Source organism: Mobula hypostoma, chromosome 9, assembly GCF_963921235.1.
Source record: "Mobula hypostoma chromosome 9, sMobHyp1.1, whole genome shotgun sequence".
In the NCBI taxonomy this organism is placed as follows: domain Eukaryota; kingdom Metazoa; phylum Chordata; class Chondrichthyes; order Myliobatiformes; family Myliobatidae; genus Mobula; species Mobula hypostoma.
Genome location: NC_086105.1, coordinates 8024730 through 8050421, shown reverse-complemented (window position 1 = coordinate 8050421; position 25692 = coordinate 8024730). Strand labels below are relative to the sequence as shown.

General features: G+C 42.2%; 1 protein-coding gene across 5 annotated transcripts in view; it reads left to right on the top strand.

Annotated features, from left to right (window-relative positions):
- Nucleotides 1-25262, top strand: part of ptprb (protein tyrosine phosphatase receptor type b) — a 113217-nt gene extending 87955 nt beyond the window's left edge. For 4 of the 5 annotated variants that reach the window (XM_063057712.1, XM_063057708.1, XM_063057710.1 and 1 more), the window contains 14 exons: nucleotides 470-713; nucleotides 810-907; nucleotides 1063-1168; nucleotides 8013-8087; nucleotides 8200-8217; nucleotides 8324-8405; nucleotides 8542-8632; nucleotides 11209-11285; nucleotides 11628-11762; nucleotides 13832-13954; nucleotides 14515-14678; nucleotides 15783-15918; nucleotides 19607-19727; nucleotides 23548-25262. In XM_063057712.1, the coding sequence (XP_062913782.1) occupies nucleotides 470-713; nucleotides 810-907; nucleotides 1063-1168; nucleotides 8013-8087; nucleotides 8200-8217; nucleotides 8324-8405; nucleotides 8542-8632; nucleotides 11209-11285; nucleotides 11628-11762; nucleotides 13832-13954; nucleotides 14515-14678; nucleotides 15783-15918; nucleotides 19607-19727; nucleotides 23548-23570 (1493 nt within the window). In that variant the 3' untranslated portion in view covers nucleotides 23571-25262. The remainder of the gene's footprint in view (nucleotides 1-469; nucleotides 714-809; nucleotides 908-1062; nucleotides 1169-8012; nucleotides 8088-8199; nucleotides 8218-8323; nucleotides 8406-8541; nucleotides 8633-11208; nucleotides 11286-11627; nucleotides 11763-13831; nucleotides 13955-14514; nucleotides 14679-15782; nucleotides 15919-19606; nucleotides 19728-23547) is intronic. The other variant, XM_063057709.1, reaches the window with a different exon arrangement.
- Nucleotides 25263-25692: the final 430 nt, after the last annotated feature.

Sequence of the window (25692 nt, the reverse complement as noted above, 5' to 3'; positions counted from 1 at the left end):
TAAAGTTCTTGATTTGTAAGGGCGGAGGGATTAAGGGTGATGGGAAGAAAGCTGGACAATGGGGTTGTGAAAAGCAGCCAAGGTTGGATGGTGGAGAAAATTCAATGGGCTGAATGACCTAGTTCTGTTCTGTTATCTTATGATTTTGACAAGAGTGAGGGGGAGGCATGGTAGCATAGTGGTTAGCACAAAGCTTTATAGCACAGGAGACCCAGGTTCAATTCCTGCCGCTGGCTGTAAGGAGTTTGTATGTTCTTCACATGACTGCATGGGTTTCCTCCAGGTGCTCTGGTTTCCTCCCACAGTCCAAAGACGTACGGTTGATAGGTTAATTGGTCATTGTAAATTGTCCTGTGATTAGGCTGGAATTAAATCGGGGATTGCTGGGCAGCATGGCTCGAAGGGCCGGAAGGGTCTATTCTGTGCTGAATCTCAATAAATAAATGTTCTTCAATGCTTCTGTTTTTAGGTACCGATAATTCAAAGCCAGAGAAACAGCACCCTTTGCCATCTTATCTAGATTACAAACACAACAATTCGGTTCGAAACTATCAGACAAATTATTTTTCAAGCAAGTGCACAGAAAACCCCGATGGGACATTCCAGAACTTCGAAATAAAAATTGGAGCTCAGATGGACAGACTGGGAGGGAAATGTGAGAAGGATCGGAAGACATTCTGTGATGGCCCTTTAAAATCCAAAACGTCATACAGGTCAGATCCCTTAGAAGAGCTCTACATATTCTCACACAGTGTCACTGTTTGTAATCTTACAACCTTGCAAAAATTAACACGTGGTCACTCTTTCAGAATCAGTGTACGTGCCTTCACTCAGCTGTTTGATGAAGATATGGGCAACCCGTTATTTTCTGACACCTATTTCTCTTTGCCTATTACTACTGAGTCAGGTGGGTGTTTGATTGACCAGATCGACGTGAACATAAAAGTGGAGAAATTATTAAGCCTTGTACTTTAATAAGCTCAATAGATACTACAGTCATTTTAAATAGATTCTAAGCTGAATGTTTTAACTTGATGGCACAATTTTCTGTTCCACATTTAGAGCCTCTCTTCGGTGTCATAGAAGGAGCAAGTGTTGGTGTGTTCCTGATCATTTTACTCATTTCAGTCATGGCTGTTATACTCTGTCGAAGAAAAGTGAAATCTCTGTGAGTATTTCTACAGTTTCTACATTATTTCAGGCTAGTTTATTTCACACTCTGAATCTTCTTCTTACTGTCCAAGTACCATCAAAATCTTTGTTACTGTGGATTCAAAATACTACAGGATTCTATAATACCCCTGTATCCTGTAGGTACAGGAGCCTTGGGTCCCACACCACCAGGTTCAGGAACAGTTATTACCCCTCAGCCATCAGGCTCCTGAACAGTGTGCATAACTTCACTCACCTCAATTCTGAACTGATTCCACAACCTCTCGACTCACTTTCAAGGATCTTACAACTTATGCCCTCAGTGTTATTTATTCACTTATTTATTATTATTATTTTGCATTTGCACAGTTTGTCTTCATTTGCATATTGTTTGCTTGCCATCCTTCATTTCTGTGTAGTTTTTCATTGATAATATTTTATTTCTTTGTTCTAAAGTGAATGCCCACAAGAAAATCAATCTCAGGGTTGTATATGGAGACATATATATACTTTGACAATAAATTTACTTTGAACTTTGTACTAACTGACTGAAGAGTAAAAGTGAAAGGAGATTGCAGATGCGTGTAGAAATTATCATTTGTTTGTTATGTGCCATGTTGTATGACATGGGCGATTATGGTCCTTCCACGACCATGATCATTCTTGACAATCTTTTCCTGTAGAAGTGGTTTGCCATTGCCTTCTTCTGGGCAGTGTCTTTAGAAGACAGGTGACCCCAGCCATTATCAATACTCTTAAGAAATTGTCTGCCTGGCGTCAGCGGTCACATAACCAGGATTTGTGATAAGCACCAGCTGCTCATACGACCATCCACCACCTGCTCCCATGGCCCTGATCAAAGAGGACCTGCCCAAGGGTGACCTGCAGGCTAGTGGAGGGAAGGAGTGCCTTACACCTCCTTTGGTGGAGACGTATCTCCACCCTGCCACACATTAGGAATAATGGGGTTAATATGGTAGATGCTTTTAATTTGCGTGTTCGGCACGTGGCCAAGTGGTTAAGATGTTCGTCTAGTGATTTGAAGGTCACTAGTTCGAGCCTCAGCTGTGGCAGCGTGTTTGTGTCCTTGAGCAAGGCACTTAATCACACATTGTTTTAGTGTCTGTGTGAGGAGTGGCGCCCCACACAGACTTCCAATCTGCGCCTTGTAAGGCATGAAAATGCCCGACGCAGGCCTCTCATGGTCTGATTCGACGCTCCCTACTTGATGCTGACTCGGACTGTCCTAGTACTAAAGGATTAGATGGGGCAGAATCTGCTGAGTGTGTCCAGAACAGGTTTCGGTAGCATAGTGGTTAGCACATGGCTTTGCAGTGCCAGCGATCAGCAATCGAAGTTCCGTTCCGCTACCGTCTGTAAGGAATTTCCGCATTCTTCCCACGCTGCTTTGGTTTCCTCCAGGTGCCCCAGTTTCCTCCCACGTTGCAAAGACGTATGGGTTAGTAAGTTCTGGGCATGATTTGGTGGTGCTGGAAGCATGGCGACAATCACAGGCTGCCCCAGCGCATGATTGGAATGTGTGGGTTATTGATGCCAGCCATGCATTTCACCATACGTTTTAATGTACAAATAAAGCCAACCTTTATCTTGAAACAATTTGTAGACAGTCCTAATGGGAAAACACCCACAATTTATCTCCTGTGCGAGTGGTTGATATGTTGGTAGAGGAGCACTTTGGGGATGTGACCTTAATTCTGCTTATTTTTCACTTATTGAAATACAGCACAGACAGGCCCTTTGAGCTGCTCCACTCACCCATTCCTGATTTAATCCTAGCCTAATACAGGTTGAGTCGGTGGTAAAGAAGGCAAATGCAATGTTGGCATTCATTTCTAGAGGAATTGAGTATAGGAGCAGGGATGTGATGTTGAGGCTCTATAAGGCACTGGTAAGACCTCACTTGGAGTACTGTGGGCAGTTTTGGTCTCCTTATTTAAGAAAGGATGTGCTGACGTTGGGGAGGGTACAGAGAAGATTCACTGGAATGATTCCGGGAATGAGAGGGTTAACATATGAGGAACTTGATGTGGGTTAACATATGAGGAACTTGAGAGGGAACTTGATGATGGTGAGGACAATATGAGTGAGGTTGATGTTCTGGAGCATGCTGATATTAAGGGAGAGGAGGTGTTGGAGTTGTTAAAATACATTAGGACAGATAAGTCCCCGGGGCCTGACGGAATATTCCCCCGGCTACTCCACGAGGCGAGAGAAGAGATTGCTGAGCCTCTGGCTAGGATCTTTATGTCCTCGTTGTCCACGGGAATGGTACCGGAGGACTGGAGGGAGGCGAATGTTGTTCCCTTGTTCAAAATAGGTAGTAGGGATAGTCCGGGTAATTATAGACCAGTGAGCCTTACATCTGTGGTGGGAAAGCTGTTGGAAAAGATTCTTAGAGATAGGATCTATAGGCATTTAGAGAATCATGGTCTGATCAGGGACAGTCAGCATGGCTTTGTGAAGGGCAGATCGTGTCTAACAAGCCTGATAGAGTTCTTTGAGGAGGTGACCAGGCATATAGATGAGGGTAGTGCAGTGGATGTGATCTATATGGATTTTAGTAAGGCATTTGACAAGGTTCCACACAGTAGGCTTATTCAGAAAGTTAGAAGGCATGGGATCCAGGGAAGTTTGGCCAGGTGGATTCAGAATTGGCTTGCCTGCAGAAGGCAGAGGGTGGTGGTGGAGGGAGTACATTCAGATTGGAGGATTGTGACTAGTGGTGTCCCACAAGGATCTGTTCTGAGACCTCTACTTTTAGTGATTTTTATTAACGACCTGGATGTGGGGGTAGAAGGGTGGGTTGGCAAGTTTGCAGACGACACAAAGGTTGGTGGTGTTGTAGATAGTGTAGAGGATTGTCAAAGGTTGCAGAGAGACATTGATAGGATGCAGAAGTGGGCTGAGAAGTGGCAGATGGAGTTCAACCCGGAGAAGTGTGAGGTGGTACACTTTGGAAGGACAAACTCCGAGGCAGAGTACAAAGTAAATGGCAGGATACTTGGTAGTGTGGAGGAGCAGAGGGATCTCGGAGTACATGTCCACAGATCCCTGTAAGTTGCCTCACAGGTGGATAGGGTAGTTAAGAAAGCTTATGGGGTGTTAGCTTTCATAAGTCGAGGGATAGAGTTTAAGAGTCACGATGTAATGATGCAGCTCTAGTTAGGCCTCTGGTTAGGCCACACTTGGAGTATTGTGTCCAGTTCTGGTCACCTCACTATAGGAAGGATGTGGAAGCATTGGAAAGGGTACAGAGGGGATTTACCAAGATGCTGCCTGGTTTAGAAAGTATGCATTATGATCAGAGATTAAGGGAGCTAGGGCTTTACTCTTTGGAGAGAAGGAGGATGAGAGGAGACATGATAGAGGTGTACAAGATAATAAGAGGAATAGATAGAGTGGATAGCCAGTGCCTCTTCCCCAGGGCACCACTGCTCAATACAAGAGGACATGGCTTTAAGGTAAGGGGTGGGAAGTTCAAGGGGGATATTAGAGGAAGGTTTTTTACTCAGAGAGTGGTTGGTGCGTGGAATGCATTGCCTGAGTCAGTGGTGGAGGCAGATACACTAGTGAAGTTTAAGAGACTACTGGACAGGTATATGGAGGAATCTAAGGTGGGGGCTTATATGGGAGGCAGGGTTTGAGGGTCGGCACAACATTGTGGGCCAAAGGGCCTGTACTGTGCTGTACTATTCTATGAATCTATGAACGTTTGTCCACTCTCGGACTTTATTCCTTGGAGTTTAGAAGAATGAGGGGGGACCTTATAGAAACATATCGAATGTTGAAAGGCATGGACAGAGTGGATGTGGCAAAGTTGTTTCCCATGATGGGGAAGTCTAGTACGAGAGGGCATGACTTAAGGATTGAAGGGCGCCTATTCAGAACAGAGATGCCAAGAAATTATTTTAGTCAGAGGGTGGTGAATCTATGGAATTTGTTGCCATGGGCGGCAGTGTAGGCCAAGTCATTGGGTGTATTTAAGGCAGAGATTGATAGGTATCTGAGTAGCCAGGGCATCAAAGGTTATGGTGAGAAGGCAGGGGAGTGGGGCTAAATGGGAGAATAGATCAGCTCATGGTAAAATGGTGAAGCAGACATGATGGGCTGAATGGCTGACTTCTGCTCCTTTGTCTTATGGTCTAATCATGGGACAAATTACAATGACAAATTAACCTACCAACTGGTACATCCTTGGACTGTGGGAAGAAACTGGAGCACCTCGAGGAAACCCACATGGTCACGGGGAGAACATACAAACTCCTTGGAGACAGTGGTGGGAAGCTAGTCATGGAAATGAGGGCAGGTCTTCAACCTAAAGTTATAAATTGTGGGAAAGCTAATTTCAATAGCATTGGACGGAAACTCTCAGAATTTTATTTGGAGGGGGTGTTTTCAGGTAAAGCGGGGTCTGTTAAGTGAGATAAGAGTTCAAGAACAGCGGGTAGAGAGAAGGGCAAGGCTGCCATTTTTAAGGATCCCAGCAGCTGAGGGTTTGATCAGGAAAAAGGAGGGGCATGTGTCAGATGTAGGCAGCTCGGATCAAATGAGTCTCCTGAGAAGTATAAAGGATTTAGAGGTACACTTAGGATTGAAACTTGGAGGACCAACACAGGCTATGAGATATCCCTGGCTGATGAGGTAATGAAGAATCTAAAAAGATTCTGTAAAAATGTTAAGAGCACAAGGATAGCGAGAGAGAGAGAGAGTAGGTCCCTTTGGGGTTAATTGTGGGAGGACCATGGGCAATCGATGGGGTCTTAATAAATATTACTCATCTGTATTTACTGTGGAGAAGATCATGGAGGCTAATGAACTCCAAGGAGGGAACAATAATGTCCTAAACATCTCAACATTATGAAGGTAAAGGTGTTTACATTATTGAAAAACATAAAGATGGATAAATCATAAACTCAAAGAAAGTCTGCAGATGCTGGAAATCCAGAGCAACACACGCAAAATGCGGGAGGAACTCAGCAGGTCAGGCAGCATCTATGGAAATGAATAAACAGTCGGCATTTCAGGCCGAGGCCTTTCTTCAGTCCTCGTGGATAAATCCCTGGAGCCAGGCCTGGCCATATCCTAGGGTGTTACAAGAAGCAAGGGAGAAGATTGCTATGGCCCTGGTAGAGATTTGTGTATCTTCGTTAGTCACTGGCCCAGCACCCAAAGAGTCGATGATAGCTAATATCGTGCCTTTATTTAGAAGGGTGGCAGGCAAAATCCTGGCGTCTATAGACCAGTAAACTTCACAGCAGTGTTGGGAAAGTTGTTGAAAGGAATTCTAAGAGTCAGGATTTGTTTGCATTTGGAAAGGCAAGGACTGATTAAGGTTAGACACATGGCTTCACTCATGGGAAACATGACTTCACCACCTCTAGCATGGCCTTTGATAAAGTCCATGTGGCAGGCTGGTACAGAGGGTTATAGTGTGTGGAATAGCCAATTGAATAAAAGATTGCCTTGATGGTAGAGGCAGAGGGTGCCAGTGTAGTGTCACCAGGGTCGGTGCTGTGCCCTCTGTTGTTTGTCATCTATATTAATCAATTGGATGAGCACATAGGTGGCGAGGTAAGTACATTTATAGATGAAATCAAAATTGGTGTTAAAGTGTACAGTGAAGAAGGTTGTCTAAGGTTCAAGAAGGAAAGTACACAAGGGAGTGGCTGTTGGAAGTTAGCTCCAAATGCTAAACAATACAAGTTTGGCGAGTTAAAGCAGGTGGGGAATTAATGAGTGACAGGGCTATGGGGAATCTTGCAGGTTTTGATGTTACAAGTATGTTGTCTCTGACAATAGGAACTCTGCTGGGTAGGGCAAGGAGGAAGGTGTATATCTTCCTCAGTGGAAACTCTGAGGTACATGAGGTCTGAATCAGTTACAGTTGCATAAAACTTTAGTTAAGCACACATGGAGTATTGTGTGCTGTTCCAGTCTCCACGCTATAGGAGAAGCACGATTACCTAGGAAGGATACGGAAAGGATTCACAAAGAGCTGGCCCGGACTGGAAGACTTAACTAATTAGGCGGATAGGCTATATTTTGTTTTCCCAGCAATGAAGGAGGCTGGGAGGTGACATGGTAGAGGTGTACAGGCATAGATAGGGGAGATAGCTTGGATCTGTTTCCATGGTACTTACGTACTGCCCATAACGCCACTGGCGTTTGGAGCAACAATGAAAGTCCTCCACCTCTGTTTGTATAGAAGGATTCTTCATTGTTGCTTCTGTAAAAAAAAAAATTAGTTTTACCTTTCGGGGTTGTTAGCTCTGAGCTGAACACCCAAACCTGGAAGACCGGTGGACCACTCTTGGTCTGGCCTCTACCCTGTGACCTGTTTGGCATGGGTGACCCTACCAACACACCAAAGCACAAGGCCGTGACTCCAGCCAACATAGCTCTCCGGGTTATTGAGCTACACAGGCCTCCAAACCCTGTGACAAGGTTGCAGGTTTTCGATGGAGGGATGTTCTAAATGAGGGCATAGGTTTAAGGTGAGAGGGAGGAGGTTTAAAGGTGAACTCACCGAGAGTAGTTGATATGTGGAAGGTGGTGAAGTCAGAAGCAGTAACAGCATGTAAGAGACATCTGGACAAGTATTGAATGAGCAGAGGGATATGGAATTAATACAGACTACTGGGATTGGTATAGATAGGCACGATGGTTGGCATAGATGTGATGTCTGTTTCTGTGCTGCACAACTCTGTGATTGGTTTTGTGCAGAATATAGTACAAAATCGGGGTTAACCTATCAAAGTTTCTTAGGCTTATTGGGAAATGGCCATTTTTGCCTGCTCCTAAAAAATAATTATTTACCTGCAATCTGTTTATAATTGCAGCAGTGCTGAGGCCAGAGCACCATCAAAGCCAAAAGACAGGCTGTCCTCGGTAAACGTCCCTCTCGTACAGGGAAGGTAAGAACTTCCGCATCTACAACTTGAGTTTTCTGCTTGCTGAACAAAGAAAGTTTGAAGTGGAAAGCACTCACTGGGTTTCTATCTTTTTTCTCCCCGTGTTTCTTTTCAGGAAGCCTCCAATCTCCAGGTTTGTGTCTCCGCTGTTTAACATTGACATTTGGAACTCTGCACATTTAATGAAAAGTGTGAATATATTTGGTTCTTACAAATCAACTCTATCTAATTCATTCTAGAGAAATTAAGGCCAACCTGTTTGAGACTCAGTTTACTAAACTTCAAGCAGATTCCAATTACCTCCTGTCTGAGGAATATGAGGTACGAGTCTAACCTTAATCTGTTTTTGAATTACATTCAATATGTTTTGTTGATTTTGCGTGATGAGAGGGGACATCAGTATATGTAAAGGTTATCCTTCATCTTCTTATACTGAGCTACTGTTTTCTTTTGAAAGGATTTGAAAGATGTTGGAAGAAACCAGTCTTTTGACACAGCACTTTTACCCGAGAACAGGGGGAAAAATCGATACAACAATATTCTGCCTTGTAAGTGTAATGTATCTCATGTCACCAGTTGGTTTACTCTGGAATTTGGTGCTAACCGGTTGAGAAATGGTTAATAATTGTTCCACTCAGCTGCTGATGTTGTTGAGCGTTCACTGACGTACTCTAATGACCTTGGTAAGCCACTTGATGGCTGAAATTCCTTTTCCATTGGGGAGGCCGTGAGGGGAAGTTTGTCTTTGAGTGATGAAGTGAGATACCAAGACCAGTTATCATCCGGAATTATGAAGAGTGAGTGGGTGGTTGAATCAATATCTGAGCAGGCCTTGTGGGCAATTTACTGCCAAGTATTTGATTTATTCCAAAATGCATTTCTAGCTTTTTTTCATAAATACTGTACATCCAGTAGTTGATTCATTATACAGAACTACGTAGAAAATGCATCACAGAAGCAGGTAACTCTGTTCATCTGGTCCATTCATTATGGAGCATTTGTGCTTCCTTCCTCATCCAGCTCTTTCAATATAAACTTCTATTACCTCCTCTGTCTAATGTTTATGTCACCTACTTTTAGGATTTATTTGGGATTTTAGTTCTATGATAAATGAATTCAAACAACTACTGATGCAGAAGTCAGAAATAAAACCAGAATATCCTGGAAGTAATCAGCAGGTCTTTGACCTGAAGTGTTGACTGATTTTCTTCCCGCAGATGCTGCCTACCTTGCTGAATATTTTCTGTTTATTTCTTCATTTTTCAGCCTGATCTAAAGTTTGGCTAACCAAGTTTTCATGCTCCCACATAAAGTTGATTGCAGCTGACCCCACGTAAAGTTTGTGAAGTTGACTGGCGGTATTGCCTTTCCCTCATTCAGAATCGCACATTAAAACAAACATGTGTGGTCCCTGATGGAAGTGCGCAAAGAATTTGTGACGGCAGTATCATTGCTGCTATGAGAACAGAAACACTCAAAAGGCCAGGCAGCCTCTGTGGTTAACATTTCGGGACTGAAAATCTTCAGCAGACACCAGCGTTTTCTGTCTTTACTTCTCATCTCCATCATCTGCGTACTTACTTTTTATTTTTATTAACTGACTGCTGAGATGCATGTTAGACATTAAATTACTGTCCTGAACTTGGCCACTGAGGAAAAGGAAAACATAGGGAATAAGGGCCTTTTGTTTATGCAGGCACACATCCAGTGGCACACACCAGTCAACTCCTGTGCCTTGAGTAGCCTCTCCCCACAGTGAAATGTGGCCTTTTCAAAGGCCCAGTGATGGTAGAACCACTGTGCATTATCCTCAACAACAGAAGCTGGCAATTGTGATGCGTGAGGTTCATTGCCGGCCCGAAAATACATTTCACTACCAGTTCTGAGCAATGTACTGTTACATAATCCACGAGTCATCAATAAGGGTCAAAGGCTGGTTACCCACAAAGCTTCCACCTTACATTAGTAAGGATGGGATAGCTGTGCTGTGCAACTTGTGCTGGCATTTGTCCATAGAAACGTCATGTACATTAAGGTGAATGCTGCATGGAAGTACCCATTTCAAAGTAAGTTTATTATCAAAGTACATAAATGTCACCATATACAACCCTGAGATTCATTTTCTTGTGGGCATTTGCTGTAAATACAGGAAACAATAGAATCAGTGAAAGACCACACCCAAAAGGACGATCAATGTGCAATAGACAACAAGCTGTGCAAGTACAAAAAGAAAGAAAAAAAGTATTAATAATGACCATGATTGTCCTTGGCAAATTTCTCTACAGCATTGGTTTGCCATTGTTGTCTTCTGGACAGTGTCTTTAACAGACCCCAGCCATTATCAGTACGCTTCAGAGATTGTCCGCCTGGTATCAGTGGTCACCTAACCAGGACTTGTGATATGCACCAACTGCTCATACGAGCGTCCACCACCTGCTCCCATGGCTTCACGGGGTTGGGAGGGATTCTAAGCAGGTGCTACACCTTGCCCAAGGGTGACCTGCTAACGGAGGGAAGGAGCGTCCTACACCTTCCTTGGTTGAAACATATCTCCACCTCACCACTTGTGAGAGAGTATCACAGCTTAAAGAACATAATAATTTGGATCCTTCTGTTAGAGTGAATCTGTGAAAACTTAAGCACAGAAGAATATCTTTCACAAACACAAGAAACATGTTTCTCAGAAGGATGAGGGTTGTGAAACAAACCCCTCACCAGTCTCAGCCTGAAACGTCAACTGCTTACTCTTTTCCATGGATGCTGCCTGGCTTGCTGAGTTCCTCCAGGATTTTGTGTGTTGCTTTAAAATAACTTTGAGTTTATTTTTATTCATGAGGTTTTGATAATATTTTTAAAATTGTGTCTATATAAAGAACTCATAGGACCATAAATCATAGGGCACAATTAGGCCATTCGTCGCATCAAATCTTCTCCGCCATTCCATCATGGATGATTCTATCTGATTTGCCCCAGATAGATGTATCCATAATGCATTTTATCATCTTCAGCTAAGTTATCCTAATTATATGTAGAACATACTTAGGTTTTTTAAAGTATAGTCAGAATGCAACTACAAAACAATAGACTGATTACTTTTCATAATTCTGTTTTTGTTTTCTATTAGATGATTCGACCAGGGTGAAATTAACCTACATTGACGATGATCCTTGTTCAGACTACATTAATGCCAGCTATATCCCAGTAAGTTACACAAGTACTTTGATCTTCTTCTTCTAGAGCCGTCCTGGGACATGGGCCAATGACAGTAACTTGTCCTGGGCCAGTCTTTCACGTTATCTTCTTGGTGTATCCTTCCTCTCCAAGGGATGAGGTCTTTGGAAGTTCTGCTGGCATTTCTGTAGCACTGGATTTTTACGGGGCAGAGTTGTTAACCCCATGCCCAACCCTCCTCCTTTCGCAGGCAGGCTTGGAACTGTCCATAGTGAAATTATCTAGCTATATCATACAATTCTGCTGCCTTTTGTGTTTGAATGCATTGAAGACCTCTGCTGATGGAGTTCTGATTGCTTTTCACTAATTTAGGGCTGCAATTTCCGAAGGGAATACATTGCAACACAAGGCCCCCTGCCCGGCACCAAAGATGACTTCTGGAAAATGGTTTGGGAGCAGAATGTTCACAATATTGTGATGGTCACCCAGTGTGTAGAAAAGGGAAGGGTAAGTATTCCATATTACTTTTCGACAGGGATACACTTTTGACTTGTCAGCAATTTTATATAGCTGCAAGTCAAGAATTGTCTTGAATGTGCAGTGAAATATGGGATGGTAGAGCAATATAACAGTACTGATACTTGGCTGATGATCCGGAGAATATAATCTCAGATTTTACAGTGGGGGAAAAAACACATCTAGAAATAAAAATACTTAAAAAGTGACTGTAAATAATTGTAAAACTGCAGTTATATATGATCACTAGTTGTCATTACCTTGTAGGAACTAAAGCCATAAGAACTTGTGAATGATTTTAACGACTCTCTGTGTGAATTGTTGTGTCAAACAGAAGAATTACTCATTAAAACTAGGAATGAATAATTAATGATGGCCTTGCTATTAGATTAGATTATGAGGACACGCAGTCCTCTTTTATTGTCATTTAGTAACGCATGCATTAAGAAATGATACAATATTCAATGTCCACATCCCAAAAAGTAATGACTGCAAAATTCTCAATGGTTGTAACAAAGGATCAGTAAACTCCGAAGAAACAATCAAAGAAATAGTCAGTGGTCACTTCATCAGGTACACCTTATGCGATCTTCTGTTGCTCATCCACTTCAAAATTCGGTATGTTGTGATGTTCAGAGATACTCTTCTGCACACCGCTGTGGTAAAGCGTGGTTATCTGAGTTACTGTCAGCCTGAACCAGTCTGGCCATTCTCCTCAGACTTTTCTCATTAACAAAGCATTTTCGCCCACAAAACTGCCTCTCACTGGAAGTTTTTTTTTGTTTTTTGCAACATTCTCTGTGAAATCCAGAGATTGTTGAGAGTGAAAATCCCAGGAGGTCAGCAGTTTCTGAGATACTCAAACTACCTCGTCTGGCACAAACAATCATTCCATGGTCAAAGTCACTTGGTTCACATTTCTTCCCCATTCTGATGTTTGGTCTGAACAACAACTGAACTCCTCAACCATGTCTGCTTGTGTTGTGTTGCTGCCACATGACTGGCTGATTAGATATTTGCGTTAATGAGCAGATATACCAAATAAAATAGCCACTAAGTGTATACGTATAACAGCACTTAGCTGTTACTCTAAGTATAAAGTCAGCCAAATTGCAGATATCATTTTCCTAACTTGTGTGTTCTACAGTTTTGGCTGATATAGTCAGTCATAGTCATAGTCATACTTTATTGATCCCAGGGGAAATTGGTTTTTGTAACAATTGCACCATAAATAATTAAATAGTAATATGTAAATTATGCCAGGAAATAAGTCCAGGACCAGCCTATTGGCTCAAGGTGTCTGACCCTCCAAGGGAGGAGTTGTAAAGTTTGATGGCCACAGCAAGGAATGACTTCCTATGACGCTCTGTGTTGCATCTTGGTGGAATGAGTCTCTGGCTGAATGTACTCCTGTGCCCACCCAGTACATTACGTAGTGGATGGGAGACATTGTCCAAGATGGCATGCAACTTGGACAGCATCCTCTTTTCAGATGCCACCGTCAGAGAGTCCAGTTCCATCCCCACAACATCACTGGCCTTACGAATGAGTTTGTTGATTCTGTTGGTGTCGGCTACCCTCTGCCTGCTGCCCCAGCACACAACAGCAAACATGATCACACTGGCCACCACAGACTCTTAGAACATCCCCAGCATCGTCCGGCAGATGTTAAAGGACCTCAGTCTCCTCAGGAAATAGAGATGGCTCTGACCCTTCTTGTAGACAGCCTCAGTGTCCTTTGACCAGTCCAGTTTATTGTCAATTCTACATTTTACATGGGCATGAATCCCGTTTAATTAAAAATTATTCTACTGCTTTAAAATTTCACTATTTCTGTATCAGGTGTACAGGCGTACCTAATAAAGTGGCCACTGAGTGTCAGTGCTTTCTTATGTCATCTCTTTCAGGGTTCTGTCAAACTTTTAGTGAAAAAAATCCCTGCAGAAATGCAAGGTGAGATTGTGAAGGCGTATTCATATGCCCAACTTGTAAGTGCTACATACTGTTTTGTGTGCATGAAAAACGAGGTGACAGCTTGCTTCATGTGTTCCTGTCCACAGGTGAAGTGTGACCATTACTGGCCGTTTGATCACGATGCTTTGTACTATGGAGACCTCATTGTCCAAATGCTGTCCGAATCTGTTTTACCTGAATGGACGATCAGAGAATTCAAAATTTGCAATGTAAGGATCTTTCAACCTTTTCTACTAATAAGTTATAAATGTTTTTTTTCCATGATAGGACCAAACTTCATAAGATAAATGAGCAGAATTAAACCATTCGGCCTATCAGATGTGCTCCACCATTTGATCGCGGCCGATTTATTTTCTCGCTGAACCCCGTTCTCCTGCCTTTCCCCATAACCTTTGAAGCCCTTACTAATGAAGAATCTGTGAACCTATCAATTTCCACTTTAAATACCCAATGAGGAATGTTAGTGAGGGACTTGTATACTACCTAGTATACAAGTTTTAGTAATGTAGAGTGAGGGGCACATATTGATCAAATAAGCGAGGGCAAGAACTTCCTCATAATTGTGCTGCAGAAGCATCTGGGATAACACTGTAGGTTTGCTGTTGTGGTCGGATGGTAATGCCACTGATTACTCAACACTCTCTCTGGAGTGTGAACCAGTTCAGGAGGCCGAGCCGACGTTCTTGTGAGGCAGCAGCATCATCGTCTGAACTACCGCTGACACGAGAAGACCTGATTGCTAAGTGCCTGTTACTTTTTTATTACCTAGGAGGACCAACTTGACTCTGCACGAGTTGTTCGTCACTTTCACTACACTGTTTGGCCAGATCATGGGGTGCCAGAAACCGCACAATCTTTAATTCAGTTTGTGCGAACAGTGAGGGATTATATTAACAGGTCGCCAAACTCTGGCCCAAGTGTTATACACTGCAGGTTAGTGGTGTACCTTATATATACATTGAACAAATGGTTAAAGTGAAAGTACTGTGGAAACAATTGCCATGTAGTCATTCAAATGTTGGTAGTTCGATAAATTCATCTAGTATGTTTAAATAACAGCTGTGATGATCTCCCTGCTTCCATCTACCCTCCTTCCACCTTCCCCTTTTCTTCCCCCCTCCCCCCTTTCTGTCCCCCATTTCTTTCCCCCCTCTCTCCCCCACTCCCTTCCTCTCTTTCTGGCTTCCTTACATCATAACCAAACATCTCTGAAAAGCCTCTAATATATTTGCCTCTACCAGGAAGCACATTCCAAGCATCTACCCCTCCCTGAGTAAAAGATGTAACCCTCACATCCCCCTTGAACCTACCTCCTCTCACTTTCAATGCACGCCCTCTGGTATTAGACATTTCAACCCTGGGAAACAGATACTCTCTGTCCACTCTATCTATGACTCTCATAATCTTATAAACATTTATGAGATCTCCTCTCGCCCAAGTTTATCCAGCCTCTCGTGATAGCACATGCCCTCTAAACCAGGCAACATCCTGGTAAACCTCTTCTACATCCTCTCCAAAGCCTCAACATCCTTCCTATAGTGGGATAATCAAAACTGTATGCAATACTCCAGAGTTTTATAAAGTTGCAACATGACTTTTTCATGACTTTTGAACTCAATGCCTCGACTAATAAAAGCAAGTATTCCCTGCTCCGGAGTTCCTCCCGCGTTTAGTGTGTGTTAATCTTCCATCTTTGCCCTGTCTAGCCTTTTTGGAATTCCAGGTCCACCAAAATGGTTGACTTTTAACAAGTTCCTCAGTTCAGGCACTGAGGGAATCAGTGAAGATCACATTCTGTGAACAATTTCATGCAGTGCGTTTGACACCAAAAGAGCTTTGTCCAAACTCTCTTCAAATTACCAGGGCAGGACAAAATTTCAATACTGTCAGTTTAACCTAGATTTGAATCTAGATCTTGAAATGGTCAATAATGATATCAGCCAACAATTTCACTGGTACAATATTTACTAATGGAGGATATTCAGCTCACTTTGGGTAGTTGCTGCTTCTTTTATGAAAATTACCTTCCTTTTACAGTGCTGGTGTAGGTCGAACAGGCACATTTATCGCTTTAGACAGAATCCTTCAGCAGTTGGAGACCAAGGATTCAGTGGACATTTATGGAACAGTGTATGACCTGAGGCTCCACAGGGTATATATGGTGCAAACCGAGGTAATAGGATTTGATTATTTCTCTCTGCAGTTTACCATTGCCATATGTGAATTAACAGTATCGTTTCTTTAATACACCTGTGACACGTTATCTTGGGGACACAGGCTTTGTTGTCGGGCATGTTCTCTCACCAAATAACCCAGAGCAAATTTAGTGCCTAGGCTTGGAAAGTCTTAATAATGAAAGACTTGGAAAGTCTTAATAATGGAAAAATGGCAAAATGTTGGATTTCCATGATTTTTAATTTTGTATAATAATTCACAATTGCAACAGCTCTTTGTTTCTGCCCTCAGAGCTCAGGGTAACATGACCCCTGATTGCTGAAACTAGCAGCATACAAAGAAATGTAGTCAGATGTGGTATAACATTGGAGGAAAGAACACCTGGGATCACAGTTACACTGATAATAATGATACCAAAATGTCAGTTGATTTATTATCAAAGTGCACAGATGTTACCATAGTCATCCCTGAGATACACCTATGTTTGATATCTTTCTTTCTGCAGGGAACAGCAACCTTCATTTGCATTAATCCTCTCTCAACATGAACAATGTGGATCTCTATCTGCTGAAATTAATTACAGTAACTAGAAAAACTAATTATACTACCTGCTGTCCTTACAAGAGAGAGTTTTATTTTATGACTTTGTCAGTTATTTAGCAATACCACACGGAGTAGGCCCCTCTGGCCCTGCATGCCAGTCCACCCCAGCAACCCCCAACAGACCCAATTTAACACTAACCTAATCATGGGACAATTTACAATGGTTACTTAATCTACCCGATACATCTTTGGACTGTGGGAGGAAATTGGAGGACCCGGAGAAAATCCACGCATTCCACGGGGTGGACATACAGAGATTCCATAAGACATAGGAGCAGAATTAGGCCATTTGGCCCATCAAATCTGCCCCGCCATTTCATCATGGCTGATCCATTTCCCCCTCAGACCTAATCTCCTGCCTTTTCCCTGTAATATTTTACCTTTCACCCTTACCCTATGACCTCTGGTTCTAGTCTTGCCCAATTTCAGTGGAAAAAGGCTGTTTGCAGTTACTCTATTCATACCTCTCAATTTTGTATTTCCGATCTCCCCTCATTCTCCTATGCTCCAGGGAATAAGGTCCTAATCAGTTCAACATTTCCTTATAGTTCAGATCCTCAAGTCCCAGCAACACCTTTACAAATTTTCTCTGTACTCCAATCTTACATTTCCTGTAGGTAGGTGACCAGAACCTCACACAATACTCCAAATTTTGCCTCACCCTTTTGTCTTACACCCTTCAACGTATCTTCCCAACTCCTGCACTCAGTACTCGGATTTATGAAAGCCCATGTGCCAAAAGCTCTCTTTGCAACACAATCTACTTGTGATGCCTCTCTCAAGGAATTATGCATCTGTATTCCCTCTGTTCTACCACACTCATCACATCAGTGCCCTGCTGCACCCTGTGTCAATCCTATCCTGGTTTGTCCTCCCAAAACGCAACACCTCGACTTGTCTACATGAATTCCATCTGCCAGTTTTCAGCCCATTTTTCTAGCTGATCCACCTCCTGCTGCAGTTCACCTTTGTACTGGCATTTCAGATTGCAATCTTCACCTTTTCAATGCACAGCACTATGGTCATGAATGATATTGACTGCACATCTGTCATTTGGTGGAAGAAAATCAATTGTTACAGTTCTCTTGTTCCTTCCCATAACTGCTGTATGGGAAAACTATCGCACAAAGCTTCTAGCTACCTTTGGTAAAAATAAAAGTCCTATTTATCAATTTCATCATCTTCATTATGTGCCATGTTGTATGCTAAAGGTGATCGTGGTCTTTCCATAACCATGATTGTTCTTGGCAAACTTTTCTACAGAAATGGTTTGCCATTGTCTTCTGGGGAGTGCCTTTACGAGATGAGTGACCCCAGCCATTATTAATACTCCTCAGAGGTTGTCTGCCTGGCGTCAGTGGTCACATAACCAGGACTTGTGACATGTACCAGTTGCTCATACGACCATCCACCACCTGCTCCCATGGCTTCACATGACCCTGATCGAAGAGGACTAAGCATTTTGCTACACCTTGCCCAAGGGTGACCTGCAGGCTAGCAGAGGGAAAGAGCACCTTGCACCTCCTTTGGTAGAGACGTATCTCCATCCTGCCACCCAATTTATCAACTGATGGTGTTAAAAAAATGGGGTGCCCGTTGTGCATCATTCTGATGCATGGGACCTTATGATCAAGAAAGATGAGTGCAATATTTATCATGGTGGGTCCATTGCTAATCAAAATAATACGTCCAGGATATCATCCCAATATAAATAACATTTTGGGGTGATTGATAGAATGATGCCGTGCAGAATATGGGATGCTCCAAAAAAAGAGATTTTGATAGTGAAAATGGGTGTATTGGTGGCACAGTAACATGGTGGTTAGCATCTCCCGCTCTCACTATCACTCTCTGTCTCATTCTATCCATCCCATAGGATGATGATGGTTCCTTTCAGTCATTTAGTAGGGTTGACCCCACTCCTCAGAAAGGAGTAGTGTGTGAGTGAATGGATTTTAGGTGAGTAGGGGGTTGTACAGGTCCAGACCCACCCTCTCGACATCCTGTCCCAGATCCAGCGGCATGGTGGGGTCCAAGACAGCTGGGGGAAGTTCTGTTGCAGTGAATGGCCAGACCAAGCTTCGATGCAAGGGATGCCCTTTCCGCACTTCACAGCACGTGTTTGCTAGATGGCCGTTGACCCTACAAGAGGGTTCATCTGCCCTTTGACAGGTCTTGTTTTTCATCCTGCAGGGTGTCTAGCCACCCTCCTCACCAGGCAAGCCGGTTTAGTCGCTGACCGCCTGACCATGCGACAGGTAGTACCGGGTTACATGGTCCCAGTAGCACTCAGACGAGTGACCCGACCACTGGTTATGCGGTTAGCATAACACTATTACAACTCCAGCACTATTACAACACATGATCAATTCCTCTGCCATCTGTAAGAAGTTTGTACGTTCTCCCCGTGACTGCACGGGATTTCTCTGGGTGCACCCATTTCCTCCCACATTCCAAAGACGTACGTGTTAGTAGGTTAATTTTTTACATGGGTGTAATTGGGTGGCACGGCCTCGTTGGGCTGGAAGTGCCTGTTACTATGCTGAATCTCTAAATAAAATTAAAATGATAGAAATATTATAAGCACCACCTGTAAGTCCATTGTGGTACAATTAAATTTATGGATTAATTACTTAGAGATAATGACACAATTATTGCTGAAACAGTTGAATATTTCAGAAACAGGGAGATGTACGGTATGTCATAAACACAAGAGACTCTGGAAATTCAGAGCAATATACACAAAATGCTGGAGGGACAGGTCAGACAGCATTTATGACTTATGAAGCCCCAAAATATCAACTGTTCCCTTCCATAGATGTTGATTTCTAATAGCAGGGGAGTCTAGGACCAGAGGGCACAGCCTCAAGACAAAAAGATACCCATTTAGAGCACTGAGGATGAATTTCTTTAGCCAGAGAGTGATTTCTTCCAGCATTTTGTAGACGGTGTACAAACAGTAAGGTTAAGTTGGAGAGGATTTTATATAACAAAATCTATGAATGAATTTGCAATATTTAGTGATATTAATGCCTCTTCCAGCCTGTAAATATAATTTGTTGCTGTCTGTGTTTTCCTTTCAGTGTCAATATGCATATTTGCACTTGTGCACCAGGGATGTTTTAAGGAGTAGAAAGCTACGAGGCGAACAAGAAAATCCATTGTTCCCCATATATGAAAATGTAAATCCAGAGTATCACAGAGGTATGCAAATATCCAATGGAATATTCATAACACTTCAATTCGAAAGCAGTTTGTTTATTCATAAAACATTTACTGCATTGCATATTTATCAGAATTTGTGACCGAAGATTAACTGTAGATTATTACAATTTCTAAAAAAAAATTGCTCATCCGATATGGTCATCACAAGACAGGTTAGCGGTTACTTGAAAACAAATCAAGACTGCTCAGTGACTGAGTACAGGGGTTTTACACTGTATGATGCACTTCCAAACTAATGAATTTCCAACTGGGAAAGAGTACCTCCAATCCTTTATTATGATACCAGCAGGAGCGAACAATCTTTTAACAATAAAAAAACTAACGAAAGTAAAACTAGCAATATAGCAATCTAATAATGTTCCAATTAGCATAAATCAGCAGTCACGCTAAATTAGTGAAATCAGAATTAATGAAGTTAGTGTAATAAATTAACGTATTTATGCATTCCAATCAGTGTGCCAATATCGCAATTAACAGTCAACATCCCAGTTGCCTCTAACTCTCAACTAGACTAAACTGACCTAAAGACGAAGCATGAATACGTAACTATACTCATTTTCTTCTACCACGCCCCAAACCACATGGCAGATTACCCATAATAAACACACAACACAAAATGTATCACAGACAGAAGAAAAGACTCATGGCTCCTACATAGGAGCAGAATGAGCCCCAGAGGAAGTGGCAGAAGATGGTAAGTGCCAAGGAAAGTGATAGAAGTGGGTATTTGCCAGAGGAGGTGGCAGATGTGGTAAGTGCAGGGGTAAGTGGTAGAGGTCAGTAAGTGTCAGAAGAGATGGGTACAACTACCACCTTTTAAGAGTTGGTCAGATAGGACAGAAATAAAGGGATATGGGCCAAATGTAGGGAAATGGAACTAGGTAGATTGGTTAGCATGGATCAGTTGGGTCAAAGGGCCTGTTTCTGTGATGTATCCAGTAACTCTAACGCTTACCTAAATGTTGAAAAACTGCAGAACTCGTATCCAGAGAAACCTGTCTGTCCTTTTGAAGGGTTCGCAGTAGGCTAACGTGTAGGTAGCCCAAGTAATGGTAAATTAACACAACGTTATCCTTTATTAGAAACATAGAAAATAGGTGCAGGAGTAGGCCATTCGGCCCTTTGAGCCTGCACTGCCATTCAGTATGATCATGGCTGATCATCCAACTCAGAACCCTGTACCCACCTTCTCTCCCTTCTGATCCCTTTAGCCACAAGGGCCATATCTAACTCCCTCTTAAATATAGCCAATGAATCGGCCTCAACTGTTTCCTGTGGCAGAGAATTCCACAGGTTCACCACTCTCTGTGTGAAGTAGTTTTTCCTCATCTCGGTCCTAAAAGGCTTCCCCTTTATCCTCAAACTGTGACCCCTCGTTCTGGACTTCTCCAACATCAGGAACTTTCCGCATCTAGCCTGTCCAATCCCTTTAGGATTTTATACGTTTTAATAAGATCCTCCCTCAATCTTCTAAATTCCAACGAGTATAAGCCTAGTTGATCCAGTCTTTCATCATATGAAAGTCCTGCCATCCCAGGAATCAATCTGGTGAACCTTCTTTGTACTCCCTCTATGGCAAGGATGTCTTTCCTCAGATTAGGGGACCAAAACTGCACACAATACTCCAGGTGTGGTCTCACCAAGGCCTTGTACAACTGCAGTAGTACTTCCCTGCTCCTGTACTCGAATCCTCTCGCTATGAATGCCAGCATACCATTCGCCTTTTTCACCGCCTGCTGTACCTGTATGCCCACTTTCAATGACTGGTGTATAATGACACCCAGGTCTCGTTGCACCTCCCCTTTTCCTAATCGGCCACCATTCAGATAATAATCTGTTTTCCTGTTCTTGCCACCAAAGTGGATAACCTCACATTTATCCACATTAAATTGCATCTGCCATGAATTTGCCCACTCACCTAACCCAAGTCACCCTGCATCCTCCTCAAATCCTCTTAGCATCCTCCTCACCATCCTCTTAGCGTCCTCCTTCCCTTGTTTGGGGAAGTAGAATAAAAAAAAGCAGGGAGGTTATGCTTCAGTTATGTGCTGTACTTGAGACCTCATCTGCAGTACAGTACAGCATTAAACACAAACGTACTTCCTTAAGGATGTTAAAGAATAAGAAAGAATTCAGAGGAAGATTGGGAGACTGATGACAGGAATTCGGTGGGCTGCCCTGGGGAAATTTGGTTTGGTGTAGATTGTATCCACTGGAATTTCAGTGTAAGATAGAACTTAATTTAAGTGATCTTTTAAAGGTCTTTCCCCTTCTGAGAGGAACTAGAAGAGGAGTCAGTCAGATGAAATATTTATTCCCCCCACCCGCCCCGCAAGTATTAAGTGTATTTGTAACTCATTTCCTTAAAGCAGGGGTTCCCAACCTGGAGTCCATGACCCCTCAGTTTATGGTAGGGGTCCACGGCATGAAAACATGCTGGGAACTCATTTCCTTCAAGAGAGGTGGAAGCAGAGTCCTTTTAAGGCAGTAATGGATGCATATTAGATAAATTGAGGATAAAAGCTTGCTGTGTAGATGGTAGTGTCAAGTGTTTTAAATGACAGAAGAAGCACAGGTGGAAAAAGTGACCCACTACTGTGTCTAATTTGTGTGTGTGTGTGTGTATAGATGTGCTCAATGGTGGATAGTGCTTTACCTGTGATGGGCTGGGCTGTATCCACTATATTTGTAGGATTTTCCAATCGCCCCAAACTCCTAAGGAAGTAGAGGTGCTGCCGTGCTTTCTTTGTAATTGCACTTGTGTGCTGTGCCCAGGACAGATCCTCTGAAACGGTTACACCAACGAATTTAAAGTTGCTGCCCCTCTCCATCTCTGATCCTCCAATGAGGACTGGCTCATGGACATTAGGTTTCCTGAACTCTATTTAGTTCAGAAAATAATTGAAACTTAAGATTGACTTCAATTGCACATCTGCAAATGGCTGAAAATGCTACGTGTAGAAGAGATTTGCATTCAATAGTCCAGAGAGTAAAAAGAAGAAATGTTGTTCCATCATCCAGCTCTCAACATTATTTTGCCAGTTTTATTGCTGATTGTTAAGTTGGCTGCCAAGCCTCCTAGATTACAGCAAAACTATACTTCAGAATTATTGATTGCAAAGTGCTCCATGGTGCTCGCTATTCATAAAAGTCGTATTTAAATCCCAAAAATTCCAAGGCAATCTTTTTTGCCACAATACAGAATTTTTTTTTACAGTGGTCCTGTTGAAATTTATATTTGAGTTGATTCCACAATATCAATATTGGCCAACTCATTGAGGATATTAAAATCAGAGGTTGACAGGTTCTTGATTGGTCAGGTTATAGGGGACAGGAGAATGGGGTTGAAAGGGATAATAAATCAGCATGATCGAATGGTGGAGCAGACTTGATGGGCCAAATGGCCTAATTTTGATCCTATGATTTATGGTCTTAATCTCAAAACGAAAAGATTGCCATATTGCACCTGTTACCTGTTCCCACTTTGGTTACGGTAGGTTAAATATCGCGGATGTAGTCAGATTAAATACACAGATCATCTAACAACAAGGCAAATCATTTCTGAGTTGATCAACAAGGCATTTTTTAATTTAATTCCTTCAGACACTCCCATGTGCTCCCCATAACCCAGAGTTGCTGTAGCCCCAGCCAAAGGTATTCAGTGGTCTGCCATCAGGAGGAGGGGAGAATGGTGTGTATATTAGATGCTTCTATGTCCAAACAACAAAGCAGGATGTTATCAATTGCGGCATTGAAATTTTATTTCAAATCATGCATTTTATTTCCCTTAATCCCACAGACTTCCTCTTTGGAAGACACTAAGGACGGCAGAGGAACTGTCATCTGATATATTGAACCTCATTTACAGCACTGCTAAATATGCACTAAAGAAATACCAGGTCTTGGATTTCCACATGTGTATAATTTATTTGCCTGGTATTCCCTATGGATATTATTATAATTTAAATGTATTAGAGATTATTGTATATACATATTTCAAATAAATATTTCTTATATTTTTTAAAACTGGTGGGATTATGTATTTTATATTACCTATTACAGTGTATTGTAAGAAAAGTATATAATTGTATTATTTTGATGTTTAAATATTAATATTCACAATGTAATATTCTGTGCAATCCAAACTTTTTTATGTGAAAATGCAGTATTGGGAAGGAATATTTTTAACTGTGTACTTGAAGGAGGATGAGTTGATACATGGGGTGTTTGATGTATTCGAGGCAGCTTGGATTATGCTATCATGACAACAGAGCTTGTTAATATTTCCATAGAACTGGTCCACTTCACCCATTAGATCTGTGCCAGCTCTCAATTAAATCCCATGATTCCTCAGCAACACACACAAAATGCTGGGACATCTCAGCAGGTCAGGCAGCATCTGTAGAAAAGAGTAAACCATCAACGATTTGGAAGAGTCTCGGCTCGAAACGTCGACTGTTTAATCATTTCCATAAATGCTGCCTGACTTGCTGAGTTCCTCCAGCATCTTGTGTGCATTACTTTGGATTTCCAGCATCTGCCAACTTTCTCATGTATGTGATACCCATAATTCCTTGCTTCACTTTCTCCCGTGCCCTTCAGCTGCCGAGCCGCCACACAGAGTGATTTACAGAGGCCAATTGGCCTGCCATCTCTTGGATGTGGGAGGAACCAAGGGAAACTCATCCATGCATACGAAAAACAAACAAACTCCACAGAAATAGAACCCAAAAAGTGGGATCAAATCCAGGTTGCTGGAACTGTGAGGAGCAGCACTCCACGTCTCTAATGTGCTGTCTGTGTAGCATCAGTTCCAGTATTACAGGCATTAGTACTAACACTTGGACTCTCAATCTGGCACTCAGATCTTCCAGCCTCCCTGTGATCAGCAGCATCACTTTGAAATATGTAGAGAAAGTGACCTCCCAGTGTATTCCTCCCACCACAGAGGGAGAACATGAGCACTATTCCGCTACAAGAATTCTGGCAGCAGAGCGCAAGACCACACACTAACCTGAACACTGTAAGTGTTGACCACATTTCCTGTCTGAAGTCAGCTGTTGAAAGGAATCAGTAATAATGGTTTCAATGGCTCTCAATTCCTGCAATGTTTCCGCAAATTTATAGCTACTGTCTGATATGTGAACTCCATTGATGGAAATCGAACTAAACGTGATAGCTGCTCAAACTGTAGATTAGTTTGTGGTTTCCCTATAAGGTATGCTGACAGGTATTATGTAATTTAGCTACTTTCTAAAATTGTTATTGCATCTATTTGAAGTGAATCAATTTGTCTTTAAGTTAAAAAAGATTATACTGAAGACTATTTAAATATTACAGTTAAAAACAAGTGAAACAGTATTAAGTGTCCTATCTTATTCCAGTATTTGCCTTTCACCAAGAAATGGGGTTTCAAATCTATGGATTCAATGATATCTTAATTTATCTTTAATTTATATGGACCTATGTCAATGGAATCTGCCGTCAGTTTTTATATGAACAATTAAAATAGAGGCCGAAAGAGTTTGTTTTTGCACTTTTATTTCTATTTGTAACATTCAGGCACCCATTTGATTCTCCATTAAGTTACAAGGTGAGTAGGGCAGATTATTGAATTCTCCATAGTCACCACTAATAATATTCTGTAAAGTTTCATCAGGGCGATGTGATAAGCATCTTTGAAAAGATTTTTGAGTTCCCAGTCACAGACTGGAGAAAAGGAGAAGATGTGGAAGGGACATACTAGACTGGCTCCAAAGTTGAGGGGTTTCATCTCCAGGGTTACAGCAATGAAGGTCTGATGGAGATAAGCCATGAGTGGTTTAGACAGGGCAAAGAGTGGCTAAAAGACACTTGTAACAGTTTCAGCAGCAGGGACACAGACTTGACCGAAGATACAAAACTTTTGTCAAATACAAAAACTTCAGACAGAAGATACAAAAAC